The 26,618-nt window shown below is 51.7% G+C and overlaps 1 protein-coding gene across 1 annotated transcript in view; it reads left to right on the top strand.

The window, feature by feature from the left end:
* The first annotated feature begins 803 nt into the window (after window positions 1-803).
* Window positions 804-26,618, top strand: part of PRRX1 (paired related homeobox 1) — a 67,904-nt gene continuing 42,089 nt past the window's right edge. Inside the window, exon 1 of the mRNA XM_036273696.1 lies at window positions 804-2,084. Coding sequence (XP_036129589.1) covers window positions 1,844-2,084 — 241 coding nt within the window. The 5' untranslated portion in view covers window positions 804-1,843. The remainder of the gene's footprint in view (window positions 2,085-26,618) is intronic.

Raw genomic sequence — 26,618 nt, 5'->3', positions numbered from 1 at the left:
AGCGCGACCCTCTCGGCTTAGCGTCCCAGCCTGGGGAAGCGACCTTGGCCGCACCAAAAAGGTTACAAAATTGGCCAGATTTGGGGCGGGGGTGGGGTGGGAGGAACAATTATGATAGACTCCTAGAGTCCCTTCCTCGGGCTAAATAAATATGTAAATGTCCTACCGCCCCGGCGGGGGGATTCCTAGCCGCGCGGAGACGCGAAGGGATTCGGCGCCCTCTGGATCGCCCCAATCTGATCTAGTCCGCGGAAGAAGCGTGGGAGAGTCTCGTTATAACCGCTCCTGTGACTTTATTACATTATTTAATAAACTGTCTCTGCAGAGCCGAGCGCAGCCGTCCTATGCTTTGCTTTCTCCCGCGTTCTCTCTCAGACACTCCTCCACCCCCCGTCCCCCCAAAACTTAGAACAGCAGGAAACGTTAAAAAAAAAAAATTTAAAGGCAGAAGGAGAAGAAAATTTGATTGAGATAGTTGTGGATTTTCTCCAACAAGTTTCCCTGCAGCTGTTATCAAAACATGCAAATGAGATTTTCCAACAGGATCTTAAACCAATCTGGAGGAGTTAACGCCAAGGCAAAATAATCTGCCCGTTTGAAGTGACTGTGGGTTTCAGTTTGTCTGTTCTCCCTGTGATACTGTTGCAGGGGAATGATAATTAGACCTTTACTTGGAAAATCCAAAGGCGCTCTCTGCTTTCTCTTCCCTCCCTCTTTGCTCCCTCCTCCCTCTCTCCCTCTCTCGCTCCCTCCCTCTCTCTTTCTCTCTCGCTCAGATGTTGGCAAAGGGGTTTTTCTTAATCAGACTGTTTTTCGGTCCGAGGGAAAGGAGGAAGAAGGAGATTGTGATGGGGAAAGGGGGTCTGTAAATCGTCAGGCACGGCACAAAGGCTTTGCCACGTAATTACAGGCTCCTATTAAGTCGAGATCTGCCCTCCCTGGGGTCTCCAATTTTCTTGTATTCCCTACAAAGCGTCCTCTGCATGCCAGTTTGTGCCTTTTGAAGTGCCAGAGAGCTTCTTGATCCAACTGAGAAGGAAAAGGAGCTGGGCAAGAAGAGGGGGAGAGAGAGCAGGGAAGGGAAAGGGGGGAACCCTCCACCACCCTCCTTCGGACTCTTCAAGCCCTTTTTTTTTTTTTCCTTCCTCCCAACGAAAAGTAAAGTGAGAATCCTGCTCTCCAATACATCTGCAAGACATCACCCTCTCCTCCTGAAACTTTAGTCACTCCTGAGAATCCACAGGAGTGCGGAGAGGGGAACACGTTTTCTTGAAGATGTTTTGAAGCTGGAACAAGCCTTCTTCTGTTGGTGCTTGAACTCTTGCCTGGGAATAACTTTTTTAACCTTAAAAAAACCCACTTTGATTCTTCTCTCCCACCCCTTCTCCTCTCTTCTTGTGTTTGCCTAACTCCCCCGCCCTGCTGGCCTCCCCTCTCATCTCTCCCCCTGACTATTATTTTTAGTGTGTGCGTGTGGACGCTTTTGGGGAGAGAGGTGGAAGAGATTTTTTTTTTTCTTCTGACTTGAACATAGGGTGGTTTTTTTATTTTATTTTTTGGTGTGGATTATCTCTTTGGATCGCGCCGGACTTGGCCTCAGGAAAGCAAGCGGGGCTGTCAAAGGCTGTGGGAGAACGCTCTGCTCTGCACAAGGGGGTCCCCCCCCCGCCCTCTTTCCACTTTTTTTTGTCCTTCCCCTCCTTCTTCTCTCTCTCTCTCCCTCTCCCTCTCTCCACTCCCCCCTCTCTCTTCCCCACTCGGCTCCTCTCCCCCCTCGCGCCCACAGCGTTTGGTGTTGATTCGAGCGGGAAGAGGGGGGTGGGTGGGATCGGAGGGGGAGACCATGACCTCCAGCTACGGGCACGTTCTGGAGCGGCAACCGGCGCTGGGCGGCCGCTTGGACAGCCCGGGCAACCTCGACACTCTGCAGGCGAAAAAGAACTTCTCCGTCAGTCACCTGCTAGACCTGGAGGAAGCCGGGGACATGGTGGCGGCGCAGGCGGACGAGAGCGTGGGCGAGGCGGGCCGGAGCCTGCTGGAGTCGCCGGGACTCACCAGCGGCAGCGACACCCCGCAGCAGGACAGTGAGTGAGGGGCGCGTGCCCCCGGGACGGTGACCGGGACCGCGGGCGGGGGGCCGGGCCGGGCCGGGCCGGGGAGGAGGTAGGGGACGCGGAGGAGCGATGGCAGTGGTCGGAGGAAGGGCCTGTCACCGAGGCGAAGGGGAGAGGAGAGGCGGCTCCGCGGAGGGCGTCGCCGGGCGGACGCTGGGGGGAGACTCCGAGGCCCTGCGGTCCGGGTCAGGGACGCTGCCGCCGCGGACTGTCGCGGAGGCCGCCTGGGCTGTCCCTCCGCCCCGGGAGAGCGGCGCCAGCTCTCCCACAGACAGGAGGCAGGGCTGGGGAGGGCTTTACAGGGTGCAGACTCGGGGAGCCCGCCCTGTTTGGGGAAGGCAGCGGGTTAGAGAAGCCGAGCGAGGGCGGGCGTGCGGCGTCTGGGCACAGGGGGCAGAGGAGGCGACGGCGCCGCGCACAGGGAGCGAGACCCACGCGCCTTCGCTGGTGCAGGGCGCGTGGGCTCCCGAGGCCTGGCGCGCGCCGCATGGGCTGTGCCGGAGCGCCCGGCCGGCCTCCGGGGCTGCCCTCTGCCCCCTGCTGTTGCCTCCGCCTGCAGACGGGTTGGGGACCCTGACAGAGTCCAAGGCCTGAAAGGTTCCAGTGGGTGAATCCCAGCTCCTGACATTCATGATCCCACACGAGATGCGCAGGGCAAGCGTGGGTTCCAATGCGGAGCCGGTGTCACTTGGGAGGAGCCCTCCCTTTTGGCATCAAAACCTCCGGAAAACTCCACACACGATCTCCCTTCCCCATCCTCCCTGACTGGTCGCATGCCCCCCAGGGACTGTCGCCTAGCTTTATTAACCTTGCCTTAAAAACGTGACTCCAAGTGTATATACGCGTCCCGAGTCTGCAACAGACCTGTCACCTAGCTCATCCCAGGTGACAGGGGTCTGCAAGAGCCTGAACTTGGCTGGAAGTTTTAAAATGAGATTGGTCTCTTTCCCTGTTGCTCTTTGCCGAGTGCTATTTTGTGTTCAAATTTGGAACGTGTGGAACCAGGCGTTCTGTGATTTCCAGAAAACACAGACAAAGTTTCGGGACCCAGAAACAGCTGGAAGCAAGGCCTGGCCCAGTGGTCCCCACCCTCCCCACCCCCCAGCGCAAAGCAGGCTGCAGGAGGAGCCCACTCCCTCGCAGGTAGCCTGCTCCCCTTGGTCCAGGCCTGGGCTCCCCTCCGGGTATTTTAGCTAAAATTGAACTGGGACCTATTCACCCTATGTACTTGCACAGGCAGAGGGCGTCGGGTGTCTGGCCTGGCCTGTCACTGAGGCAAGATGGCCACCTCTGAGGAATGAAGGCCCGGTGTCCCCAGGTGTCAGTGAGAGCTGGGCACGGAGGCAGGGGCGTCCTTTGCGGGGTCCTGGTGCGGGGGCTGCTCCGGCTGCACCCCCTGGCAGCGTCAACAGTTTGCGTCAACACTTTTAGCGCCAAGAAAATGCACCGTGAAGTAATATCATTCTCTTGAAAGGATGTACCAGGGAAAAGGTAAATACACAAACAGTAGGGAGAATATAGTATTCCGCATTTCCACGTGCCTGGCACCCGGCGTCATTGATTCCGCACATTCTACCCTTGTTTCCCCGCGGCTAAGGATCAATAGCAACAGTTACCACTATTAGGAGCCCTGGAGGCTGGGCCCACCACAGAGACCGGAGCGGTGAAGGAACTGCTGCAGAGAAAAGCCGGGTGGGGAGGGAGCGCCTAGCCCCAAGAGCGAGCAGAGGGCGTGCACAGCAGGCCCATGCCCCTGGCCAGCACTGCCGGGCGCAGGGCACTACAGGGCTGGAGGGATGAGGGCCATTCCCCTGGTTTGGCTTCCAGTGGATACCTTGAGAATGGAGCTTGGGTTCCTGGTGGCCTTCCAGCGGGTAGGGAGCAGCGCTGGGCCGAGCAGGCCAGCTGGGAAGTGCCCCCAAGCTGAGGCAGAGGCGGTAGGCACTGTGGGGAGGCGACCAGGGACAGCTCAGGAGACCTAGGCCTGGCACAACCCAGATTTCGCTGCATGCGTGGCATCTGCGGGGTGCGCGAGGACACACAAAGGGCAGGAGGCAGAACTGGGGGACCTTGTGTCTGGAGGGAAAGGGATGAGAACTGTGGGAACCTGCCCGCTTGGTAATTGAGCGCATCTCAGTTTCACGGAGTAACAGGCCCGGAGGAGAGTGAACCCTGAAAGGAAACGAAGGTTCGCGGGCCAGACAGGGAGAGGACACTGAGGAAGGGTGGTCCAAGGAGGTCGCAGAGTGCAGAGCGAGGTGTCAGGGACATAATGACTGTTACCTGGGGCTGGGAAGGTAGCGGAGAACACACACACACACACACACATGACAGGCCTCAGTTTCCAGAGATGGAAAGGGGCCTATTCTAACAAATAGTTGTTGCTTTTAGAAATAATGTTCCTCGTCCTCCTTCCTCATCTCTGGAATGGAGAACTGGAGGGTCTGGTGAGTTGGGTGACAGCAAGGGTCCAGGAGGACCCTGTGCTCGGTTCTTCGGCCTCCATCAGGAGTTGCCCAGGAAGTTGTTGTGGGCGACCTGGAAGCCAGCTCTGGCTAGGCCTCCAGTCCGCTGGGGACAGTGAATCAGAGTCTCCAGGCAGAGGACTAGAGCTGGGCTCTGAGCCTCCCGGGGCAGAGGCATCGCCGGGAGGCAGGCGCTCTGTGCAGCCTGCTGGGCGTCTGCTCGAGTGGGAAATGGAGATGATCCCCCTCGCAGAGATGGTGGACCTCACCAGACACCTTTTCCTCTTCCAGCTATATGAAAACAGGTCCTTCCTACATTTTTCTTGGGGCTGAAATTAGCATAAGACTCCATTTACACTTGCAAATTTAGATCATTAATGGTGCAAATTGTCGAATTACAACCTGGGCCAACCTTGGCCAAGAGGGGCTAAGTATCCCGTCCAAAGTGAGGGCTTCCGCTGATCTCCGGTACCCCCACTCCCTAAAATTCTGTTCCCGGGTTGGTTGAGCTTCGCTCTACTTCTCTGCAGAACGACCTTTTCCCTCCACCACTGATTCTCCCAGCCCGTAAATTTCTCAAACTTCTAGGTTCAAATACCTTAAGGCTTTAAAGAAACGGTTCTTTAACGCTGTTAGGAATGCAGTGGCTGCTGGGGGAGTGTGGAGTGTGAAGGGGGGGGGGTGTTAGATCGGGGGGCAGTCAGGGAAAGGAAAGAGGACCAGGTCATAAAACAGGCAGACCTACTCCTAGGCGGAGGGTGCATCCCTCTGTCATTTCTTAATCTGAACTTCTGCAAACTCTTAAAAAAAAAAAAAAAAAAAAAAAGCCTTCCTTCCACGTTCCCAGCCTCTAAATTAGTGAAACCAGATTGTCCTAATAAGACCTTTTGTTGGAAACACATGTAGTCATAAAAAGGTAGACGGAAAGTCAATTAGACACGCGCGCGCGCACGCACACACTCACAAGCCGGCGCTAAGCGTGCACCGAGCGGGCGCAGCTGGGGCCCGGCCGGGGCGGGTGCAAATGCAGCGCTGAGGCCCGGGAAATTGATTTGTCACAAAGGGAGAGGTGTGAACTCGGCGCAGAGGACTTGCCCGCCGGGCCCCCCCTCCCCCTCCACACACCCCGCGGCCCACCTCCGCCGACTACTCCTCGCGAGATAAACGCCCCAGGAAGCGGGAACGTTCTGGAGGCGCCCGGCCGCTGGAATTCGATCAGACTGTCAATTTCCCTGGAGGCCCAGCGCTTGCCACATCTATGGCGCCAGGGGTGTTCTTGTGGGGTACCACCCTGGGACCCTGGAGCGGGTGCTGGCGCTCTGAATTTGGGCCTCAACTATCTCAACCCAAGGGGGGAGTCAAGAAAATACATTGTTGTAAGGGTAGCCTGGAAAAAAAATTCTCCTTAGAGGGGCAGTGACATCCAGGATCAAGGGGGCGTCACTGAGTCCCCAAAGACCAAAGTCAAGTTCAGAGAAGAGGTGGTGAATCTGTGTATCTGACAGGCAGGGGCAGGGGACGAACGGCCTCCTTCTCTTAATTAATTTCGGAGAAACGGACAGTCTAGTGACTGCCGCTACTCTGGAGCCAGGGACCGCTTGGAGTTTGCAGGGTCGGGAAGAGGGGCCTGGAGAGTCGGAGGCCCCCGGCTGCAGCATTCCCTGCCCCAGAGCCCGCAGCACTGCGTCCACGCGCATTTCTCCGCCGAGGCCCTTTGGCAACAAAACTCCGAGCGCCTTTCCCGCAGGAGCAGCCAGCTTTGTGGCTCGGCCACGCAGCCTTCCCCTGCGTGTTCGCATCGGAGCCTCGTGGCGTCCGCGGGCAGCGGTGGGTCACACGGGTCCCTGCAGTTTCTTCATCTTCCCAGGGCCTCGCTTTAGATTTTACAACCCGAGTGAATAAATCATCTCCAAACCAACAAGATGTCACCCACCACTCCACCCCCCACCTCGTGCGAAGCCCCCCTCCCCGCCCCCCCAGCAACTTCAGAAACAGCTCTTCCGACCCCGCACTGGCTCAGCTCCGACTTTCTGAGCGTCGTTCCCGGCCTGCAGCCACCTCGGGACGCCTTTTCACATTTCAGCGGCTTCGGTGGGTTTTCCACCAGGAGGATCCCTGGACCCATTTGATTCATACTTTAAAAGACATTGTTTCTTTTACAATTCCTCCCCTCCTGTAGCAGGGCACCCCGTCAAAGCAGACCCCAGCTCCCGGAGAACCTTCTGCACCGCAGACGCGCGGCCGCGGGTAGGGCCAGTCTGTGCTCACCGCCACCCCGCCTGCCTCCCGCTCGGCCGAGGCTTCGCAACATACATTGTTTCTTTTTGACCCTTTCGGGGAGATGGAGTCCGCAGAGGAAACTTTCAGAAATAGAGGCAGTCTGTTTGGAGAGAAGGCGAGAAGGCTTGCGTTTTGTCCCCCCAGTGGGTGGAAGAGTGTTTTGGGAAAGAATCTCCCCGAAGAAAAAGTGAACCGGGTCTCGGCATCCTCCACCCAAACCATTAGTTCAACAACAGGATCCTCGGAGCATTCCTCCCAGCTAGAGACTGCCATTTACAGGAGCTGTTTGAGAAGGGGACACTCCTCGCGGCCTCTCGGTGTCCCAACTTTGACCTGTGCGCGCTCGCCTTCCGAGTCCCTGGGCGAACTCCACGTTTTAATTGGACGCGGGTCTAATGTGTCCTTTACCTCCCTTTGCAATAACCCTAAGAGGATGCATTTGTCAACAGCATTGTTATTTGTCCTCAAGAATTTGGATTCTTGTAACATCGAATAGCTCAGCGAGCAAGCTAACACTCAATTAAAAACCAGCGGTCTCCAACAGCATTAATAATATCAACCCTGTGCCACGGCCTCCTCTCCACGACATGTGCTGTTTCTTATTAAATCAATCAGTGCAGAGACACATGGAGGAGACATCTGAGGAGGCACAGTCCTCCGTGAGCTGGGTCAGCCGCTTGTTTCCCACGTGTAGAAGTTTTGGAGTAAGAAGTCTCCACAGTGGTTGGAATCCTCGTCAATTCTTGGTGTCATTTGTCAATTCAGGGAGGCAGCCCCAAGGAAGTAGTCTTACAGGGAATTATGGGCTATTGATTTTAGGTTTAAGACTTTCAAAAAAATCACTACGTTGCACTTGTCCTGGAAACACTTTTCTTGATGAAAAAAAAAATATCTAGGAAGTTGATTGCAGGGGCGACGGCCACTCCATGGGGACCGGAGGGGAACAAGCACACAAAGGGTGGTCAGTGAAGGAGATTTTATGAAAGTAAAGAAAACATGTCAGAACAAATCAATCACACACACACACATGTGACTTCTCGGAAGCGTCCGAGGACACTCAGACTCTTACGGCTCCTGTTCCCAAGTTCTCACATGCAGGAACAAGAGTCCGAGTTTGCCCTGAACACAGCCTTGGGTCCCGGATGCCCTGGCCCCTTTGCTACACCAGGTAATGAGGGAACTGTAATTCCCAAGAACTTTGGGGCTTATTTTTACCTTTAATGATTTCCCCAGACCCAGCTCCAAATGAGAAATAAATTTGAGAAACGTGTATTCCTTTGAATCCCCAAGATCCGAGGTATGGAAAAGGACCAGGACAGGTCCTCTGCCACCTATTCTGTCTGCTTTCGTGAAGTTATTTGCAAGTGCCTGCAAATTGTCTTACCTGTTTAGCAGCACGGGGAGACCACACGGACATCCCCAGGTGGCAACAGAGATCTCGGGGCCTGAAGAGTGGGTGCTCTTTGAATCTCCCCTTTCGGGGGGAGGGGGGGAAGGGGGTAAATAGGGTGAGGGAAAATTAATATAGTCATTTAGTGAATTTAACTTTTAAAACAGAGCTGACAGTATCTTAGATTTAAGTGATCTCCCGGTTGAGTGGGAAGAGATACAAGCACCCAGCTCACCTCTGCCCTTGGCCCTTGGCCTTCCAGGGCGCGGGGTGCTGCGCTCCAAGGGTGGGGTACACTGTGAGCCTGGCCAGGTATGCATCTCCTTGCCTTCTCCTGCCTAAAGGGGGCGCATTTCTCCCAGGCAGGGCTGCCTTCAAAAACCCTTGAATTCCCACAGGAAAGAGAGGCATGCTGGAAGACCCCTGCAGGCAAGTAGCAAAGGATGGGAAATGTCAGTGTGGCGAAGACGCTCCACCATAAATAGATGCTACAGAGATGACTGGTGGGCGTTCTGCCTTCCTCTCTGAAACAAGGTGGCCAGGATTCCAGGGTGAACTGGAAGGGCAGTAGGGGAGTGGCAACAGACCACCCAGGGGCAGTGGGTGCTGTGGCTGGTGCCTAGGCTCTGCGGGGGAGGGGTTTGTCCCTGAGAAGGCAGGTGAGACATTTCTGCATATGAACTCGCAGTGTTTGCAGAGAGCAGGCAAGTTCGAGGGCCAGAGAGCTGGTGGTGTTCAGACTTCCACGGAGACCCTCACAGCCCAGGAGTCTCAGAGAGGGCAGGACGCCAGCCCCCCTACGGATAAACCCTGGGGTTAGGGTAACCCTCTTTCCTTCAAAGGAAGACCAGTAGGCAGCCCCAAATCTTGGGTGTGTCTGCAAGTTGGGCACCCAGAGCCGCTTGCAAACCCCACCTCTGACTCCTGGCCTCCACGGGTCCCCCGTTCTGGGGAAGGAGTTTCAAAAAGACCCAAAGGACATATGAGGGTAAATTCTTAGTGCCCCCCTTGAAATGTTCTACTTCTCTTCTTACCTTGACACCAGAGTTCAACAAGAAGAGCATCGCTAGGGACAGCCCAAGAGGCAGAATAAAAACGTCGTCTTAGTGTAGGTGGTGGTTACTACATGCCTTCCAGGGTAGACTGAGCTTGGGTGCTCGCTAGAAACAGAAGCGTGAGGCCAGGACGGTGAAGGAAATTGCCTTCCCACAAACATTTGTCTGGGAGTAAAAACATTCACCCCAGGCACTTAATTTCTCATCATTAGTCATGTCATTATATTTTAAAGGGCCTCAGTGCTGGAAGGTGGTGTGGTTATAAATAAGCACAAAAGCAGACGGGCAGCCTCCCAGTGCCTAAATAGATATGGGAGGCCAAATCTTTCTAAAGGGGAGTCAGATATACAACTTCAAGACGAACGGGCCCAAGTCAATCAAGATGTGAGCCAGGATATGCTAAGTCTAATCAGCTCGACTGTGGGCGAAGTCAAGGCCCAGCCAGCACTTCAGATGGACAGTGAGGACCACGTTTTCTCAAGGTTCCGTGCTAATCTGCGAAGGGTTTGGTAGAACTGGCTCGGGCCTGGCACATGGTAGGGGACTGAGTGTCCCAGCCTCCAGTCCTTCTGTACTGTCTTCTTCTCTGTATTCTCTGTGCCCCCAGAGGCTATGCAAGGCCTCTGTGTGGCAGAGAGATTGGTGCGTGGAGACCACAGAAGCCCCCGAAATACCATTCTGCAGGGTCCTCAGAAAAGGAGAGGGCTGCTGAGCTCCAGGACCTGCCACATACCAGGTTTTTTCATGGGCTTTTCCTCCCCGGTAATTCCTTTTATAGTAGCCGGTGGGCAACTTCTTGGGAATTGAGGTCTGGGGACCTGGGGACCATTCTCTTTGTTTTCCAGGTGACACATAAATACATGAAGTTGAAAGCTCCAAAGGAAATATGTGTTGAACCTAAACCTCTATACCTGGCCATTGACATACATCACCATTAATCCAGACTGGGAGGGGACATTAAATATGTACATTATGACTTTTCCTTCCTTTTTTTTTTTTTTTTTTACCAGTGCTATTTCCCTACGACCCGGTCTGAATCACAGCAGTCATATGCCACTGGGACAGTGGCCAAGCTGCTGTCTGTGCTCAGTGACAGAATGAGCTCCTGTCTTCAGTGGACCCCCTCTCCAATCCGGCTTATGTTCTGGGCCCTCTCTGCCCCTCTTCCCTCCTCATACCCTTTGCTTTGGAGATTTTCTGTAGCCTGCTCATTTCAATAGCCATCTCTATATCGACGACTCCCAAGTTATAGCTTCAAAGTCCCTTTAGAACTGCAAATACATACATGCAGCTACCCACCTAGGCAACATTTCCATCTGAACGCCGTCCGAGTGCTTCAACCTCAACATCGAGAAAACACGTCACTCACAACTGATCCTGTTATAGCTCTTCCCTATTTCCCTGCACCCCAACACGTGGGCGTAAATCTCAGAAATCTCATCCTTGCTCCGTTTCTTACCGCCCTGTCCAACCATCCCCCGATCCCAAGTTCACTTGCCGAAGTCACTCGAATCCACCTCCTTTCTAAACCTCCGCGGCATCTCTCCTGCACCGCCGCTGCGCCAGCCTCCTCACTAGGCGGGTGCCCCGCAGCCGTGCTCACCTTCCTCTGTGAGCAGGTGGTGAACGGAGTGGATGTGATAGGGCTTCAAAGACTATTCGCTGAATGAGTGAGTGATGACTGCTGGTGTGTTCTTTTACAAACACACTTTTTAAAATCCATGGCTCTCCCTTGTTTAGAACTCACGATTGCTTTTCATTCTTTTCTACAGGACGACCAAATTATTTGTCCTGTTTTTTTTTTTTTTTTTTTTTACATCACCCTTTATCACCTGTTTCCATCCCTGCCCCAGTAACCTACCTGTACACACACACACACACACTTCTGGCTGTTTCCCTACTTTGCCCCGCTGTGCTCCTGAGGGAGTCGCCTTTCTGTGTCTCTAATTCTGATCTGAAATGTTCTTGCTCCCTTCCCCTTCTGCAAATGTATCCATGCATCTGTCCCCAACATACCTCAGGGTGACACGGGCCTTCACTCTTCCTCTCAGACCAAGCAAATCCCTTTCTCAGTGCTTTCTGCAGGAATAGTCAGCACCTCGACAAGTATTGCTTAGTTATCTTCTAAATATCTATGACAGTTAAGCTGTCTTGAGAATTTCTTACGATTAGAGACTTTTACTGGGAGGAGGGCATACTCCACAGCATGTACGGCAAAGCTGCGGTACGCAGAGAAACGGGGGGATTGGGGTGTGGTCTGGGTATGGTGTTGTTGCAGTCTCCAGCTGCAAGTCATTTTTTGAATATAAGAATAATATCAAAGTGCAATGCTGCTCGTTTTAGGAACTGGATTATTTTACAATGAAAAGTTTAAATAGGAAAGTAAGGTCATCTATATTTCAACCATGGTAGACACAGTTCATAGTTTGGTGCTAAAATGTTTCCTTTTGATTTTTACCAATTTTTGTATTAACATTCTTGATTTCTGGTGTTTCTTCAGCCAGTGAGGGGATTTTTCTTCCATTTTCAAACATTGTGTTTCCCCCAAATTAAGAAAATACTCAAACGGCGTGTTTTCCTCTGTGCCTGGTGGAGCGATGACCCGGCAGGACAGGACAGACCCCGGGACGCAATGTTTTCACAGGGGAAAGAGCACTTGTCAAACTCAAAGACAATGCTTTCCTCCAGGTCCCAAAGTCTGCAGTGCCCCAGCCCTTAGGCGGTGTGATGATTATGGGGAGAATATACATCGTTATTAGTTGAGGTTAAAACATTCGCCCGATGAATGCACATGTTCTCTTTAGGAGAAAGTGTTAACAAGTGACATGAAATCACCCAGAAAAAAATTTTAAATGATGAATTAGGTGTATTGTAATAATTCACCTTTCTCCTTCTCATGAGAGGGGGAACCGAGAGCACACTCCTCATTTTTGCGGATTAGAGATGACACTTGCCCGGCCCCGTTTCTGCCGCCCCGCTGCCGGCTTCTAGGGGAGGAGAGAAGCATCCAGCGCTCTGCCTCTGCCCAGCTGTGGGGCTCAGCGCTCCATCCCCAAATGAGAGGAAAGACCACAGGGCGAATCTTCAACACGTTGTAGAAATCAAACTTAATTTAGTTCATTAATCACGAAGACCGAAGTGTGCAGTTTCACCACACGTGTTTGGAAGGCTGACTCCCTCCCGACGAGAGAGAGCCTCTCCCTGTCCTTGGACGGTTCTGTGTCTGCGCAGCGTCCCTCCGGGAGGGAGGTTTTCCCGGGTGTGGTCACTTGAACTCGGAATGTATGGAGCTCTATTTCCGTTTATGTCTTCTTCTCCTTTTTCTTCCCTCCCACATTCTCCTTTCCCAGGGTAGGGAGAATATCTGTTGTCTGCACTGTCTCGGGGTTTCTTATTTGTTTGGTTTTGGTTTGGAGGTTCGGGGCTACCTTGAACAGCCAGGAAATCCCAGTGGTGGTTGGGGAACCCTGAAACTACGATCACTTTAGTGGTTTCTTTCATTCTTTTGCCTGATTTTTTTTTTTTTTTTTGTATAAATTGTTGCATTGCTTTGTCTTAAAGGATTAATAATATTGATAATGCTACAAATGACAAAGTGACATTGAATAGGAAACTCCTCCGCAAACGCTAAGAACACCTGTGCTTTAACAAGCCAGTTCTGAGAGGCGGGTAGGGATGGCATGATTATTGCCCTTTGACCGATGAGAGCCTGTGGCTTGTAGAAGTTCACGGAGCCACCAGGAGGTGACTTGAATCTTTCTCTCCTGATCCCATTTTAACTTTTTTCATCATATCCCCACCATCTTCCACCCCAGCCCCGTTCTGGGAGATGCCTTCCTGTCCCGTGAAACAACACTGAGTTAAGAAGAGGGGGACCAGCCCCCCCATTCACAACACATGGCCGTGCTACACAGTCCCTTAATTCCTCTGGCTCCTGTTCTTCGTTATAAAGCGAGCATGTCGCTGCTCTGTCTAGCTTCCCTGTGGGAACGGAGGAGGCTAAAAAGATAGTGCATCTGGGAAAATATTTGAGAAAGAGAGGGCCGAATCTGTGTACGTTATTCCACCAGAAGGGAGACTTTTCTAAATTATCATATAAAGCTCAAAACCCACTACTACGTGTCAATGCATGTATACCCAGCCCTCAAAAAGACTCTTTAGTTTAGATTTAAGGACATTAGGCGTTTCTAAGCATCCCACTTTCTGTTCAGAGAATTCTGTGTTAATTCACGGTTGCACAATATAGTGCAGAAACCCCCTTATCCACGGTTTCACTTTTTAGTTTCAGTTCGCCGTGGTCCACTGCAGTCAAAAAATGTTAAGTGGAAAATTCCAGAAGTAAACAATTCTCATACATTTAAAACCACATGTCGTTCTGAGTATCAGGATGAACTCTCTTCGGTCCTGCTCTGTGCCCCGGGGACATGAATCATCCCTTTGTCCAGCGTCCACACTGTGATGTGACTGCCTGTGAGTCACCTAGCAGCAGTCCAGGTGACCAGATCCACTGCGGTGCTGGTGTTCAAATGGCCCTCATTTTACTTACCAGTGGCCCCCAAGCACACGAGTAGTGATGCTGGCAATGTGCATATACCAAAGAGAAGCTGTTAAGTGAAAAGGTATGCATGTGTAGGGGAAAACATAGTGTAAATAGGATCCCACACTATTTGTGGTGTCAGGCATCCCTGGGGGGTCTTGAAACAGATCCCCTGTGGATGGGAGGGGGCTCCCGTGCTTGCTGGTTGCCGTTAGACTAATCTGTTGTTTGGAATAATGAGATAATGTAGACAAAGACCTCAATACTTTCCCTTCCACTGAGAGCACTCAGATGGATGCCTCCCCTTTCCTGTCCCCACTGTATACCATCTCTGACAAAGATCACTCATTCCAGGCTCCGATATCTATTCAATGTGGCTTCCCAACCGATGTTCAATGCCCTTTAATGTCATTAATATTGGGAGTATTCCCATTCTCCAAAGGTCATGCCCATATAGCCTGTCTCTTGCCAAGTGACTGAGTCCATTTCGGATCTGCAGTCAGAAACGGATGCCCCGTGACGTCTAGTGACACAATCAGGCCACACATGAGTGTCCGGCAAAGCCAGGAGTCTGGCCTGGAAGTTCCTGGCTAAGATCATCTCCTCCAGGCCCCCCTCCCCCTCTTTGGCATGGAAAGTGGTGCAAATCTTTTAAAACTCCGAGACGGCCCCCATCTTTCATATTTCCACGTGCTTCATCCATCACCGTGGACTTTGTAGTGACTGGGGACAAACGTCCGCCCCCGACTTAGTCACTGAACTTAGCGGAGACTATGTATGGCCTGTGCTTAGGACACCAGGTCCCCTTCTCCCACACCTGACACGGCGTGAGTTTCCAGGAGACCCACCACGTCCATTTCCTCGGGAGAAGAATGCCTCGCACACAGCCGTCTCTCGCCACTCCTCTGAGACTTCTGTCGAGTTTACTTAATTTTTTTGTACACGGATAATGCTCACCATGTTAACTGTGATTATACATACAAGTTGCCATTGTTTTGCCAACTTATGTTTCCCAAGCAGTTGAGTAAGATAAACATTCTGGCCTGAGTCTCACACGTGACCTGCTCTCACGTGGATTGCTTTGAAATCCGATAAACCTGGGAGACACACAGGCTGCATTTCTGTATCATGAAGCATCCGGGACTCTATGTTTTTTTTTTTTTTTGCCAAGCAATTAACAATGAAATCTCCCTGGCATTCTTTGGTAATAGGTCAGCATGTCTAACACTTGTGATACATGGGAAGGAAATGGATCACTGTGGGGGGGACCATCAGACACCAGGTTATTCTCGGAGGCTACTGTGCTCCTGTTGAAAGCAGAGATTACCTTGTGTCTTGCCTTATGCAAGAGAGTCGGGTTGTCTCTCAGACACGATCGGTGGATACCAGTCAGAGACTAGGAGCGCAGCTCTGCTGGGAAAACGAGTTCTGATGTATGAAAAAGTATGTTTGCTACGAATGCAGTGTGTGTTTTAGGAGAGGAGGGAGGGTCTCTAAACTGGGAGTGTAGACAATCTGGGCGACTCTTTAGAGAGCATGGAGTCCGTCCTCATCCAGGGAAACGTTTCCTTGGTCTTTGCTGCCTTCATTTCTTACCATGTTTCCCCCACATGTGGTTCATGTCTAATGACTGAGCCAAAAGGGACCAAGAGAAAGGACAGATAAGCCGACTTTCTCTGACGCGCTCACAGTCTGATCTCGTAGGTCTTCAAGACCTACAAGACCTACAAGACCTACAAGACCTAGTTCCCCTGCATCAGGACGAAGTGTCTTAAACATGCGGATCCCAGGACCCGCACATAGCCGGTGAGTGGGCATCGCCCAAACCATGTGCATTGTAAAGATCCCAGATGATGTTTGCACACTGGAAAGATTGACACCGTCCTCCGAGACCATGTTCCCACATAGTCACTGGTATCGAGGACGCATTTCCTGAGCCCTTCCTCAGGTCCCTCCTGTGGGCCAGCGTCTACTCCCCCGAAGCGTTCGTCTTTCTCTCCAACCGGATGCGTGAGGTCGTGCGGACCAGGGCAGAGGGGCAGATGTTTGACACTTCGGAGCACTTTTCGAGGTGTTTTGTACTGTGGGGGTCTCGGCTACCAGTCCCTGGTAAATGGGCGCGGGAACAACACGGGGAGATGGAACCAGAGGCTGCGCAAAGCACCCACCTCCGTACTGGGCCCTGTTTCAAGTTTTTCACGCAAAAGCAAAGGGGGTCGAGGCAATTATCGGGGATTGTAAAAATCCTGTGACCTGTTCCAGGTCAGCATCATCTCAGCCCCTCGTCTGCAGGAAAAGCAGGTGTCAGAGGGGGACAGTGGGTCGCACGTGAATATTTGCATTGGAGCTTTAGTGCTAAGTGCGTCTTTGCACGAAAGTGGGCCGCACGGAGGAAGCAGAGCTCAGTACTGGGCATCCTCATTCCTTCCAAGGTCCTTGCTTACGTCCTGCCGATGGATAAAGCAGTTTTTCTAAGATTTCTGCAATTCAGTTGACTCGGATTCTACAGTCTGACAACGCCGAGGCCTCCGGCCCCCGTTCAGATACTGATGGGGGGAAGGTTGTGTTCGAAATCTCAGCCTCACCTTTGCACGTCGGTCATGTTTAAAACACGTTCATGCCATGAGTGGGGTACGCGGGAATGAGGCTTGGCACACACTCCTGTCCCCCGGCAACGATCCCCTCTTAAAGTATATTCCAGGGTTTTTGTCCTAAATGGATTTTCTGTTAAATATCAGGCTTTTTTTTTTTTTTTTTTCTTCTAATGAAGTATGTGCAGTTTCTAGATTGCTCTCCAAAGGGTGCTTGGGACGGGGCTGGGGCGAGCCTCTTAAATGACAGGCCATGTACCGGATTAGAAAGGAGCGGCGTCCGAGAAGCAGGGTTGGGGTGATTCTGCAGAGCCCAGAGGGAGAGGACAAGAAAGGCGGGCCCTGGGGAGACGAGAGGGGACCAAACCGTCGGGGAAAGCTGTCCTGGAGCCCCGTCTGGGCGCAGACCACGGCTGAGTTCCAGGCCTCCGGTCCTGCTGGGACCCTTCCGTGACATGATCCTAGCTGGGTGGTTTCGACAGCACTGAAGCCCCTAGGTGGGAGCCGGCCACAGGGTTCAGCGGGCTGTCGCTTGGTTTGTATTTCATGGTGTGTGGAGCGCACTGGCTCCTGGCTCCAGGCTCCAGGGAGCGGCGTGGTCATGCTCCTGCAAATCCTGTCGCTGCAGAATCGAGGCCGTCAGAAGCAAGTCGCCATGTGCCATAACACCCCCCGCTCAGGCCTTGCGGATGCTGGCTTCGGGGCGATGGTCCTCAGGTTATCCCAGCCCACTCCCGTCCTCAGTGAGCTTTCCTTTCGGGGGAACAGTTACCAAACACAGCAGGGCTTCCTGGTTGAAACGCAGTTCTCCGAGAGGCCAGCTCACGCCCGGGAGGTCACCGTGAAGTGTGGTTCTATTCCCACGAACCCAGGAGAACGTCAGAAACTCTGTCAGATGGCAAAGCTTTCTGGGTCAGCAACGGGACCTGGGATTAAGTCTCCATGTCTCTGTGTTTGGCCCTGAAGCTCAGAGCGGACCCTGCGTGTCTAGTGCCTTTGGGTCTTTCTCGGGGAAGGAGCTAAGGAAAGTCGTTAGGATGTACTGCCCATCGTGACCGGGTCCCGTGCTGGGTGATTATACCACCTACGTTGTTTGAATTTTCACAGTAATGCTCAGCGGTGGCTACTGTCTCCCCCAGTTACAAATCGGGCTCAGAGACTCCGAGGAGGCTCAGAAGCTTGTCTCAGACGCCTCAGGGTCGGTCCCCACAAAGCCAGAGAGTGTCGTCACCCCTCTGGAACCCCGCATCCCGTTATCCTCTCTTTCAGCCCCCAGTGGCCAGGAAACTGGAAGGGGGTGATGGAGGTAAATGGCCTCTCCGTGGTGTTCACGCAGTGGGACACAGGACTCCTGTGGCTCTAGAGTCGGGCTTCCAGAGGAAGAGAACACAAATCATCCTCCAGAAAATTATACCTTCGCCAAGAAAAGGCCCGATGGCACCGGGCACTTCAGTGACAGCTAAGCAACAAAATTGAGGTTAATTACGGGGCTCAGTGAACTTGAAAGAGTGAGTGAGTTGGAAGATGGTACTAGAGAAGAAACCCGTCGAGCCCAAAGCTTCCCTGAAGACCAGCTGTTGATTCTGAGCACGGCGCTGGCCTTGAACATGCCATAGCCCTGCGACACTGGAGAAACAGCGACGTGTTTTTGACAAGTCTGCTGAAGATTAAATCAGGCAGCCTGACTTGGTTCTTTGGAACCGGACGTCCGTTTTTCCCAGTGCAACATTGTAAGTGGCGATGGCGTCCTCAGCAAGCCTCCCAAAGACGAGGACACGCATGAGACAGATGAGCTCGGCCAGGCTGTCGCAGCCAAGACATGGCTTAGGGGCTCACTAGTGAGGGGCAGGGACGGCTTCCCCCTTATTGGTACAAGACCAGTGCTGGGAACTCGATGAACTCAACCTCTTCTTCCACACCCACCCCGGCCACCAGGGTCTGAACCTGGCTCCTCCCACCCGCTCTCACGTGAACCTCGTGGTTTCTTAAAGGTGCCACTGAGGTTCTGCGGCCTCAAGCATCCCACTCCGCCCCCTTCCTGAGGTCCCAGTGAGGAGCCACCGCAGAATGCAAAGCAAGGTACTGAACTGTCATCACCTGCACAAACCCTCAGTACACCCTGGGCTCCCCAAGGCCCCGGCTTCTGGGACTTGCTGATAAAGCACCGTTGGAGACTTCAGTTTAGGTCTGCGGTGATCGCAGGACAGACGCTCATTCCCTTCCTTTCCCTCCCTCCTCCGTTCACGTGCCTGACAGACATGGGCGAGTCCCTACTGTGTGCCAGTCGCGTCTGCGACTAACGTAAAACGCCTTCTTCTCGTACACCGTACACTCTCCTGGGACAGAGAGGCAATAAACAGGAAAACATACACACAACCGGATAAGTAACTCAATGATAAGTAATGGCGCCTTCCATAAAGGAAATGAAACAGGTTAACTTGAGCAGGGATATGAGTGAAGAGGAGGAGATGAGGGTGAAGAGCCTCTGGGGCCGCAGCATGAACAGCAAGTGCAAAGGCCCTGAGGCAGGAACAAACTTGATATATCCAAGAAAGAAGGTAGTGTGACTGGAAGACAGCAAGCGATGGCAGTTTGGGAGGTGAGGTCAGAGAGATACGGAGGGGCCAGGTGATGGGGACCTTATACTCTGAGTGTGACCGCGGTGGACAGGGGCCAGCTGCACTGGTAGATGAACGAGGCCTTGACTGGAGGACTGACCCAGGACACTTACTTTTCTTGACCTCGTCTTTTCTGTGCTTCTTACCCAGGTTTGCTCTCACACTTGCAGCCTTTCCCTGGCCGGGTCCCTAGAGCAGCTGCCGGAGGAGAGGGAGTGGGGGGGATGTAGTGGGGTGTGAAGTGGGAGCAATTTACCTTGAGTTTGTTATTTGAAACGATAGAGCCTGTAATTCAGGCACTGCCTGTAATTCGCCCAGAAAGGAAGGGTTCTGTTTTAAGTTCTGCAAGAGCGGCCTCTTTGTAATTTAGCAAAACATCGGGAAGCAGCTCAGTCAACGCCTACAATTCAGCTCCGTGAAGACTTGGGCAGCAGAAGTCCTCAAGGAGAGCTCTGTCTACGTCCCAGCTCCCAGCGCCTCCCCGTGTGTGTCAGCAGGACACCGCCAAAGGTCTTCTCTCCAAACAGTGAGACGGTCAGCATACCTCCGAAGAGCTGAAATCGGAGCATTGTATACCTGCGCTGGTCATCCGATGAACAGATATGATCAGCACTCCGAAGAAGCCTCTGCCACAGGCTCTCGTCCAAAGAGCCAGTTGCCAAATTGGTGAGATGAATCCCAGCCCACTCCCGGCTCACCATCAGTGTGATTTCACCAAGTCCAGTCCTGACATCATCCACCCTCCAAACCAGTCATCCAGCAGTACCTCAAGCTGCCGGGTGGCACCAGAGACCACACCCCTCCTGTCATTCACTCTGCACACCTGCTTCTCAGAACATGTCGCCTCACCAGGGCTCGGTCACGACCTCCCCTGTCGCCCCTTACAGATGGAACTTTCTGAGACTCGGAGTTGATCCCCGGCTGTAGGAGGAATTCCTGACCTGTTAGAAACCACTAGTTGGGAAAGTATCAGAAGGAACTTCGAATAGACACCTCTTGCTTTTAAAGATCTCGAACCCCAAATTCTTGAAGCCGGTAGCATTGTGAACGTTAAGGAATTCCTCACTAGCTCATTTACTCCTCCCACACCCTCTCACGCTCCTTCGAGTGATTTAGCAAATGGTAAGTTAGAGTCAGCATCAACGTACAGGGATGCGATTGATTAAGCAGATCGTGCAGAAAACGTCAACATTTGACAAGAAAAACTGGACTTCGTAGGAAACGAATCTTGGGACAAGATGACAGTCCCCTGACGTCAGAGACAGTCAGCGTATTCATTCCTTGGCACGGGCAGTTTGATCAATATTTTCCCTGGGGCTAGCATATTGGCTGGACCGCAGGACTTACTTGAGGTTTCATTAGGCTGCCTCTCCTTCCAAGCTTCTACTCATGTCTTCGTTAAGAACCTGAAAAAAAGAACAGAGGACATTGGGTCAGGATGAAGCAATTGACGACGGTGCACCAGCTTGGCACGTGCCCCAAAGCGGGGGACACTGAGGTGGAAAGGCCGGCCGGTCGTGGCGGGCTCCGGCTGGGGAAGTCCTGTCACAGGGACATCCACGCCTGGGCTGGCCGTGGACTGGGGCACAGCTCAGCGGCCCTCAGCAGGCCGAGTCCAGGCCAGGGGAGCTGGGACGGCCATCGCGATGCGCACTTAGAGGGAAGGTGATTTGGGAATGATGGTGCTTTGACCCAGGCTAGGAAGTTTAAGGAACACTTGTTTCCATAGATGGAGAACAAACGAATTTGGAGTTTGGAATCAGAAAGTCGTAGATTTCTATCTGCCTCCATGTCTGCCGATGGCGCCTCTCCGGGCCCCTCTTGTCCGTCAGGTGGGATGATGCTGCCTTCTTGATCTGTTTTTAAACCATGGAGTCTGGAAGGGGCACAGTGTAGAAAAGGATGTATATGGTTTGAGGTCTGACCCACACAACTCTACGACTCTAAAAGGGGGTAAGAAGATAGTAGGGATTCAGAGGGTGGAGGTTTCACCCTGAGCAGGAAACCACGAGGAAAGGGGCCGCGTTTGAGTGAGACTTGAACTTCCTCACCAGTCAGAGCCTCGTGAGTTACTAACGAAACAGACAGTGAGCCAGCAAGTGTCGAGTGGCCATGTGCCTGTCCAATCCCCCAGGAGCCGTCCAGGCAGGAGGGGAGGCCTGGGAGTTTCCTTGGCCGAAGTTGCCTTTGCTTCAGTCTCTTCTAGTTAAAAACCAGCCCTCCGCCTCCAGGCTGTCCATCTGGCACCGCTCGCCAGCATTAAACTCACTCAGAAATGATTGGAAACAACATGACGTATCAGAAAAGGAAGCCCGGTAGATTTTTAGTCAAGGGTACCAAAAACAAGTTGCCGTTTGTGTTCCAGGTTTTTTATGTTTTCAAATATGGCCTGGTGCGTTGAGAATGGCAGCCTGGGAAACTCGCGCGCTTGGAGGACCCAGAGGGAAGCAGGCCGCGGTTCAGAACCGGCTTCTCCTAGAGAGGGACCGAGTGCGGGGCGAGGGCAGTGGAAGAGGACGGGAGAGAGGCAGGGAGGGGAATTTCTCACTCAAGCTGTCCAGTGGTTTTCAGCAAGGTCAAACGTCTGCGAGTCCTGCCTTGGGGAGGGGACGAAGGAAAAGGTGACTTGCCAAGGTCAGCAGTTGCTGACACGCATTCCAATTCTGGCCTTAGGGGGTTAGCTGTTCGGTGAGAACAGAGGAAGGGGTGGCCCGGGGAGGTGACATTTCTCATGGGTAGGAGACGGCGGAGGCAGCCGCTTAGCCCACTCCACGGGACGCACGTCCAGAACAAACAGTCCCCTCTTAGCGCCTGCACACGGAGTTTCCACTCGGTGGATTCTTTCCAAGAGCACAGCTGACATGTGCGACATGCACACTCCATCACCAAGGGCCTGACTCCGGCGCAAAGTCAGCCTCCGCCCCGCCAGACACGTCGTCTCCTGGGCACGTGAGCACAAAGACGCTGTAGAATATTTTCCAGGCTTAACTACAGAAGGCTTTCTGACGACCTCGCGCTCTGGGGGACGGAACTGACTTTGCCTGGGTCCCTTGCACGGGCTGTGGCTTCTTCTCTCCATCGGTTAGGTGATCCGGAATTGGTGGCACCCCGGCCCCAGTGCCAGCCATTGACGTTCTCTTAGTAACAGGAGCCTCTTCCCAGGGTGACACAGTGGTAAACGAAACACATGGTTTCTATGCTATTAAGAACTTTTTTTTTTTTAAAAAAAAGGGGTCACCGTGACCATTTAGGGTATCGTGAGCGAGGAGCAAGCAGTAAACAGGTGGATTTCCAATGCCCAACGGGAAGGTGGTGTTTGGGTCATGACGACAGCTTGGCACCAGACACGTCCAGTCTGTTGACGTCACACTCGGAGAGGGAGCCCATTGCAAGTACAAAGTTCCCTCTCTCGGCTCCCGAAGGAAGTGTCTTTGGGTGCTCAGGGGTGCCCCGCGGCTTCCCTTTCTCGGCTGTTCGAAGGTCGTGGAAGAGCTTTGCCCGGAGACAGCGGCGGGCCCCGGGGACTGGGCAGGCGGCCTTGGCATCGCCGCCCCCTCCCTCGCTCCTCGTCCGGGGAAGGCCTCGCCTGCTTCCCCCTGAAACCAGGGTCCCAGCACCGCCTGCCTGGGAGCACTGGATGAGATAATGTATCCAACGTGGTTGGCACTGGGCCTGGCATGTAGCAAATACCAAATGGAAGTTATTTTGTAATAAGTACTTGATCCTTATTTTACAATTGACCAGACACTGTGGAGTCCTTTATTCACTCAGCCATAAAAACGGTGTGGCTGTGTCCTTGAAATATTTGTAAACATCTGGAAACGATTTAATCTCAGGACACTCTAGGTAACTAAAGGGACTCCCTCTTAAAATGAATATATAGTCTCAGGGGACTCTGGGGTCAAGGAGCAAGTGACCAAATACGTCGCAATGCAGGGAGCTTTGTGGTGAGAGAAAGGGGAAAAGAAAGAAGGGAAAAGAGAAAGAGCGGGAGAGAAATAGGTCTTGCTTCAAGCTGAAGACTGTTTTGTTTGAGAAGCAGCACGTGGCTTTACTGTGGTTCAGACGGCAAAGCACTGAGCATCTACATCCACGTATTTGCAGAATGACCTCTAGATCCATTGTGATACCTCCCTAAAAATTATTCATTGTAATTATTGCGATTACATTTATTCACCTAGCGATCTTGGGAGATAAAACCTAGGCACTCACCCCACCCCCACACGGATTTTGGACCCAGAGAGCAGTGTAAATTAAGAGTCGAAGGAAACACTAGCAGTGAACGTGCGTGTGTCGGAAGATGTGATGTTGTCCGGTGCTAGAAGTTATCTCTGGAATCTGGCTACATTGTGGCAAAATTAAGGTCTCTGATTTTTTCCCCCTGTTTTTCTTAAACATTGCTTGTATTTAACCAGTCCATTTGAAAGAGCAATTGGGTTTTTAAATTTCATCTTCAGGATAACATAAAGTCAGGTATGTTTCAGGGGTTTCCGACTTCAGCCCTTCAAAATTAATTTCAGAGTCTTGCTCAGGGTTACCCAGACGTTAGAAATGTATTTGCTAGTAAAATTTTATTAAAAAAAAAAAATCCGGGTACCCTTATTCATTTAGCCCAGTACGTTCATTTAAAGAACCCTCCTACCATTTTCTGACTATATCATTTCATAAAAGAAAGGACCGGAGCACCAAGATCATAGAATGACTATAACCTCAAATGAAGTGGGTACATTCGACTTCTGAAAACTCACATTGTATGTGGGAACCCGGAACACTCTGTCTTTGTCTTGAGGCCTGGGGATCTCTGACTGGGGGGTGTTTTTGCCTCCTACGGCTTCGCTGCTTCATTGCCAATTTTATTATTCAAACTATCCTGACAGTTTTGTGGTGACTCAAGTTCAAGTGAAATCCATATTATTCTTCAGCTTTGCATCTTTTGGTTCCTAGTCCAGTGACGATGAAATCATCATCAGGATACATGAACAGCCTGCCATATTTAAAACCAGATGAACAAAAATCTGAGCTAAAGGTAGTCCTTTGAGAGTTGTTTTGTTGGTTTTTTTTTCCCTTCGGGAATTATTTATTTGAAGTTCTATTAAACCCATCAGGAGACTTTTTCCCTGATCTACTTGTACCCAAATCTCAGATTCCCCAGTTTCTTTGGGGCAAGTGATAGGGAATCTTTACTAATTTCCTGCTATTTCAAAAGCCAAATGAAAAAGTTTATTTACTGTCTACAGGCAAAGAAACTTGAAGATATTTTGATTGGATTGATATTAATTGAGGGTGATTCAGGGCACTTAGAACACAGGAGGAACTCATTAAAGAGCAGAATGACCGCTTGAATGAAGGGTACCATTCCTGGCTCCCAGCGGCTGACTGGTACCGTACACTGATAGTTTTGAGTTTATTTAATGCAAACGACAAAATGTAGTTTATTTGGTAGAAAAGGTTTTCAAAAACAGAGTCTGTGGGGGAAGGTAGTCCATGAGCTGTAAAGATTGAACACACTGGTTTTTGTTTTGTAATGTTTGTTTGTGTGTGTGTGTGAAGATGTGAGTGGACATAGGCTGTCCTTTGAGGAGGGTTTGTACCTTTATGTTTGTGACCAGAAGGCAATGTCAAAAAGCTTTCAGCGTATGGCTCCAGGGCCCTCTGACATTGATTAGCTTAAACTCGTGAGGGGGTTAAGAAATATAAATGGGCAGTTATACCATCATCACGGGGATGCACAGTACCTAGGGAATCTGGTCAATAGTGCAGAAACTATATATGGTGCCAGGTGGGTCCTGGACATATCGGGATGATCACTTCCTGAGTTATAGAAATGTCTAATCACTGTGCTATACACCTGAAACTAATATAATATTGTATGTCAAGTGTAATTGAAAAAAATGTAAAAATAAAGAAAAAATCATGTTCATTTCTTAGGTACTTTTCTTGCCTTTGGACACCAGGTGGCGATATGGAGTGAGGTGTGGGGAGCTTGGGGCACCGAGGTTGGATCATGTCCTAGCGAAAGCATGTGCAAAGCTACAGAGCAAAGTGATCAGATTTGATACTGTGTGAGGGGGGAGGGGGGGAGGAGAGAGAGAGAGAGAGAGAGAGAGAGAGAGAGAGAGATCCAAGGAGAAGCTGTGGTTACGTTTGGCTGAGAAAGACCAGGTTGGCGTTCATCATCTGTGTGAAACACCTTTCTCACCAGATTCCAGACAGTATGTCACTTGGAAAATTCAAGAGCTACTGGGAGGTCTCTAGCTTCTACTAGCCATTTTTGGTTAGTATTTCATGGTATATAAGGCTCTCGTCCTATGCGCTGTAATAAGCACCAGAAATACTGTCATGTAAGGTCTGGTCCCTGCCCCCTGGGAGCTCGAAGTTTAGAAGAAGCAGACCTGTGGACCCTAGATCAGCAACATGTTAGGAGTTCCAGGACAGAGTCACGGTCAGGGCAAGAGCGAGGAGAGTCACGCAGGAATGGCGTTGCCACACCAATGGAAGCCATGAACTTTGAGGGGAACTATACTAACAGTCAGTTTGCCATCAAGAGCAGTTCCAGTGTGTGTGGTGTGGATGAGAAAGGTGGGTTGGGTCTTAGCTTTTATTTATAACCACACATCCAAAGCACAATCAGTAGTTACCATGAGTAGCCTGGTGTTTGAACATAAAAATGAGAGAATATACATGTGGCAAAACTTGACTTCCTTGCCACTCTTTCTGGGTAAGAATTTGTGTGATAAGCGTCGTTGTAATATAAATTGGATTTTAAATAGTCAAAAATTTTTATTGGGTCAAGTTGAGATATGGGCCACCCGGATCGTGTTCCTGAGACATCCTGGAAGTGTGATTCTGGGAAGAGTATGAATAACATTTCAGAGACAATTCGGAGAGATGGACATTTCAGAAAATGTAAGAGCCTGGGGGAGAGAATGGGAAGTTGGCTGGATGCAGGCTCGGCCGTCGGCATCGGGACGAGGGACGGCACGCGGGGGTCAGAGGTTGTCCGTTACCAAGGCGTGGTTGCAGGGAGAAGGTCCCGATGGTTTTGTTTAGGCCAAGGGTCTAGCGGGGTAATGTGGCGAACGGTGCTTGCTTGACAGGACTGAGGGGTGGATGCTAGCACGCACGGCTGTTCCGTGGCTGGTGAGGCGGGTGAGCCCCTCCCGCGAGAGGTGCGTTTCACTGAGCGGTGTTGTTCTAGTGCCAGTCACAGATCCGGAAAGTCGCTGCTCGAAATATATTTGTTGAATGAATAGATGAAGCAGATGGGTTGGGTGCCAGCCAGCAAGCAGAAATTGGGTTAAAATGTTTATTATCCAACCCAGAAGTGAAATATAAAGTAGTGTCTTGTAGAGGCTGCTGATGGATTTAATCAGCCAAACCTACATGAGTCTGGAGAAGCCACTAGTGGATTCTGATGTCATTGAGAGGAAATCTCCTTCCTTGCTTGCTTGCTTGCTTCCTTCCTTCCTTTCTTCCTTCCTCCCTCCCACCTTCCCTTTCTTCCTTCTTTCCTTTCTTTCTTCCCTCCTACCTTCCCTCCTTTCTTTTTCCCTGCTTTTGATTTTATT

The sequence above is a fragment of the Molossus molossus genome, unplaced genomic scaffold, assembly GCF_014108415.1.
Source record: "Molossus molossus isolate mMolMol1 unplaced genomic scaffold, mMolMol1.p scaffold_m16_p_20, whole genome shotgun sequence".
In the NCBI taxonomy this organism is placed as follows: Eukaryota; Metazoa; Chordata; class Mammalia; order Chiroptera; family Molossidae; genus Molossus; species Molossus molossus.
The sequence above is the reverse complement of the archived record's forward strand: the minus strand, read 5'-3'. Positions and strand labels throughout refer to the sequence as shown.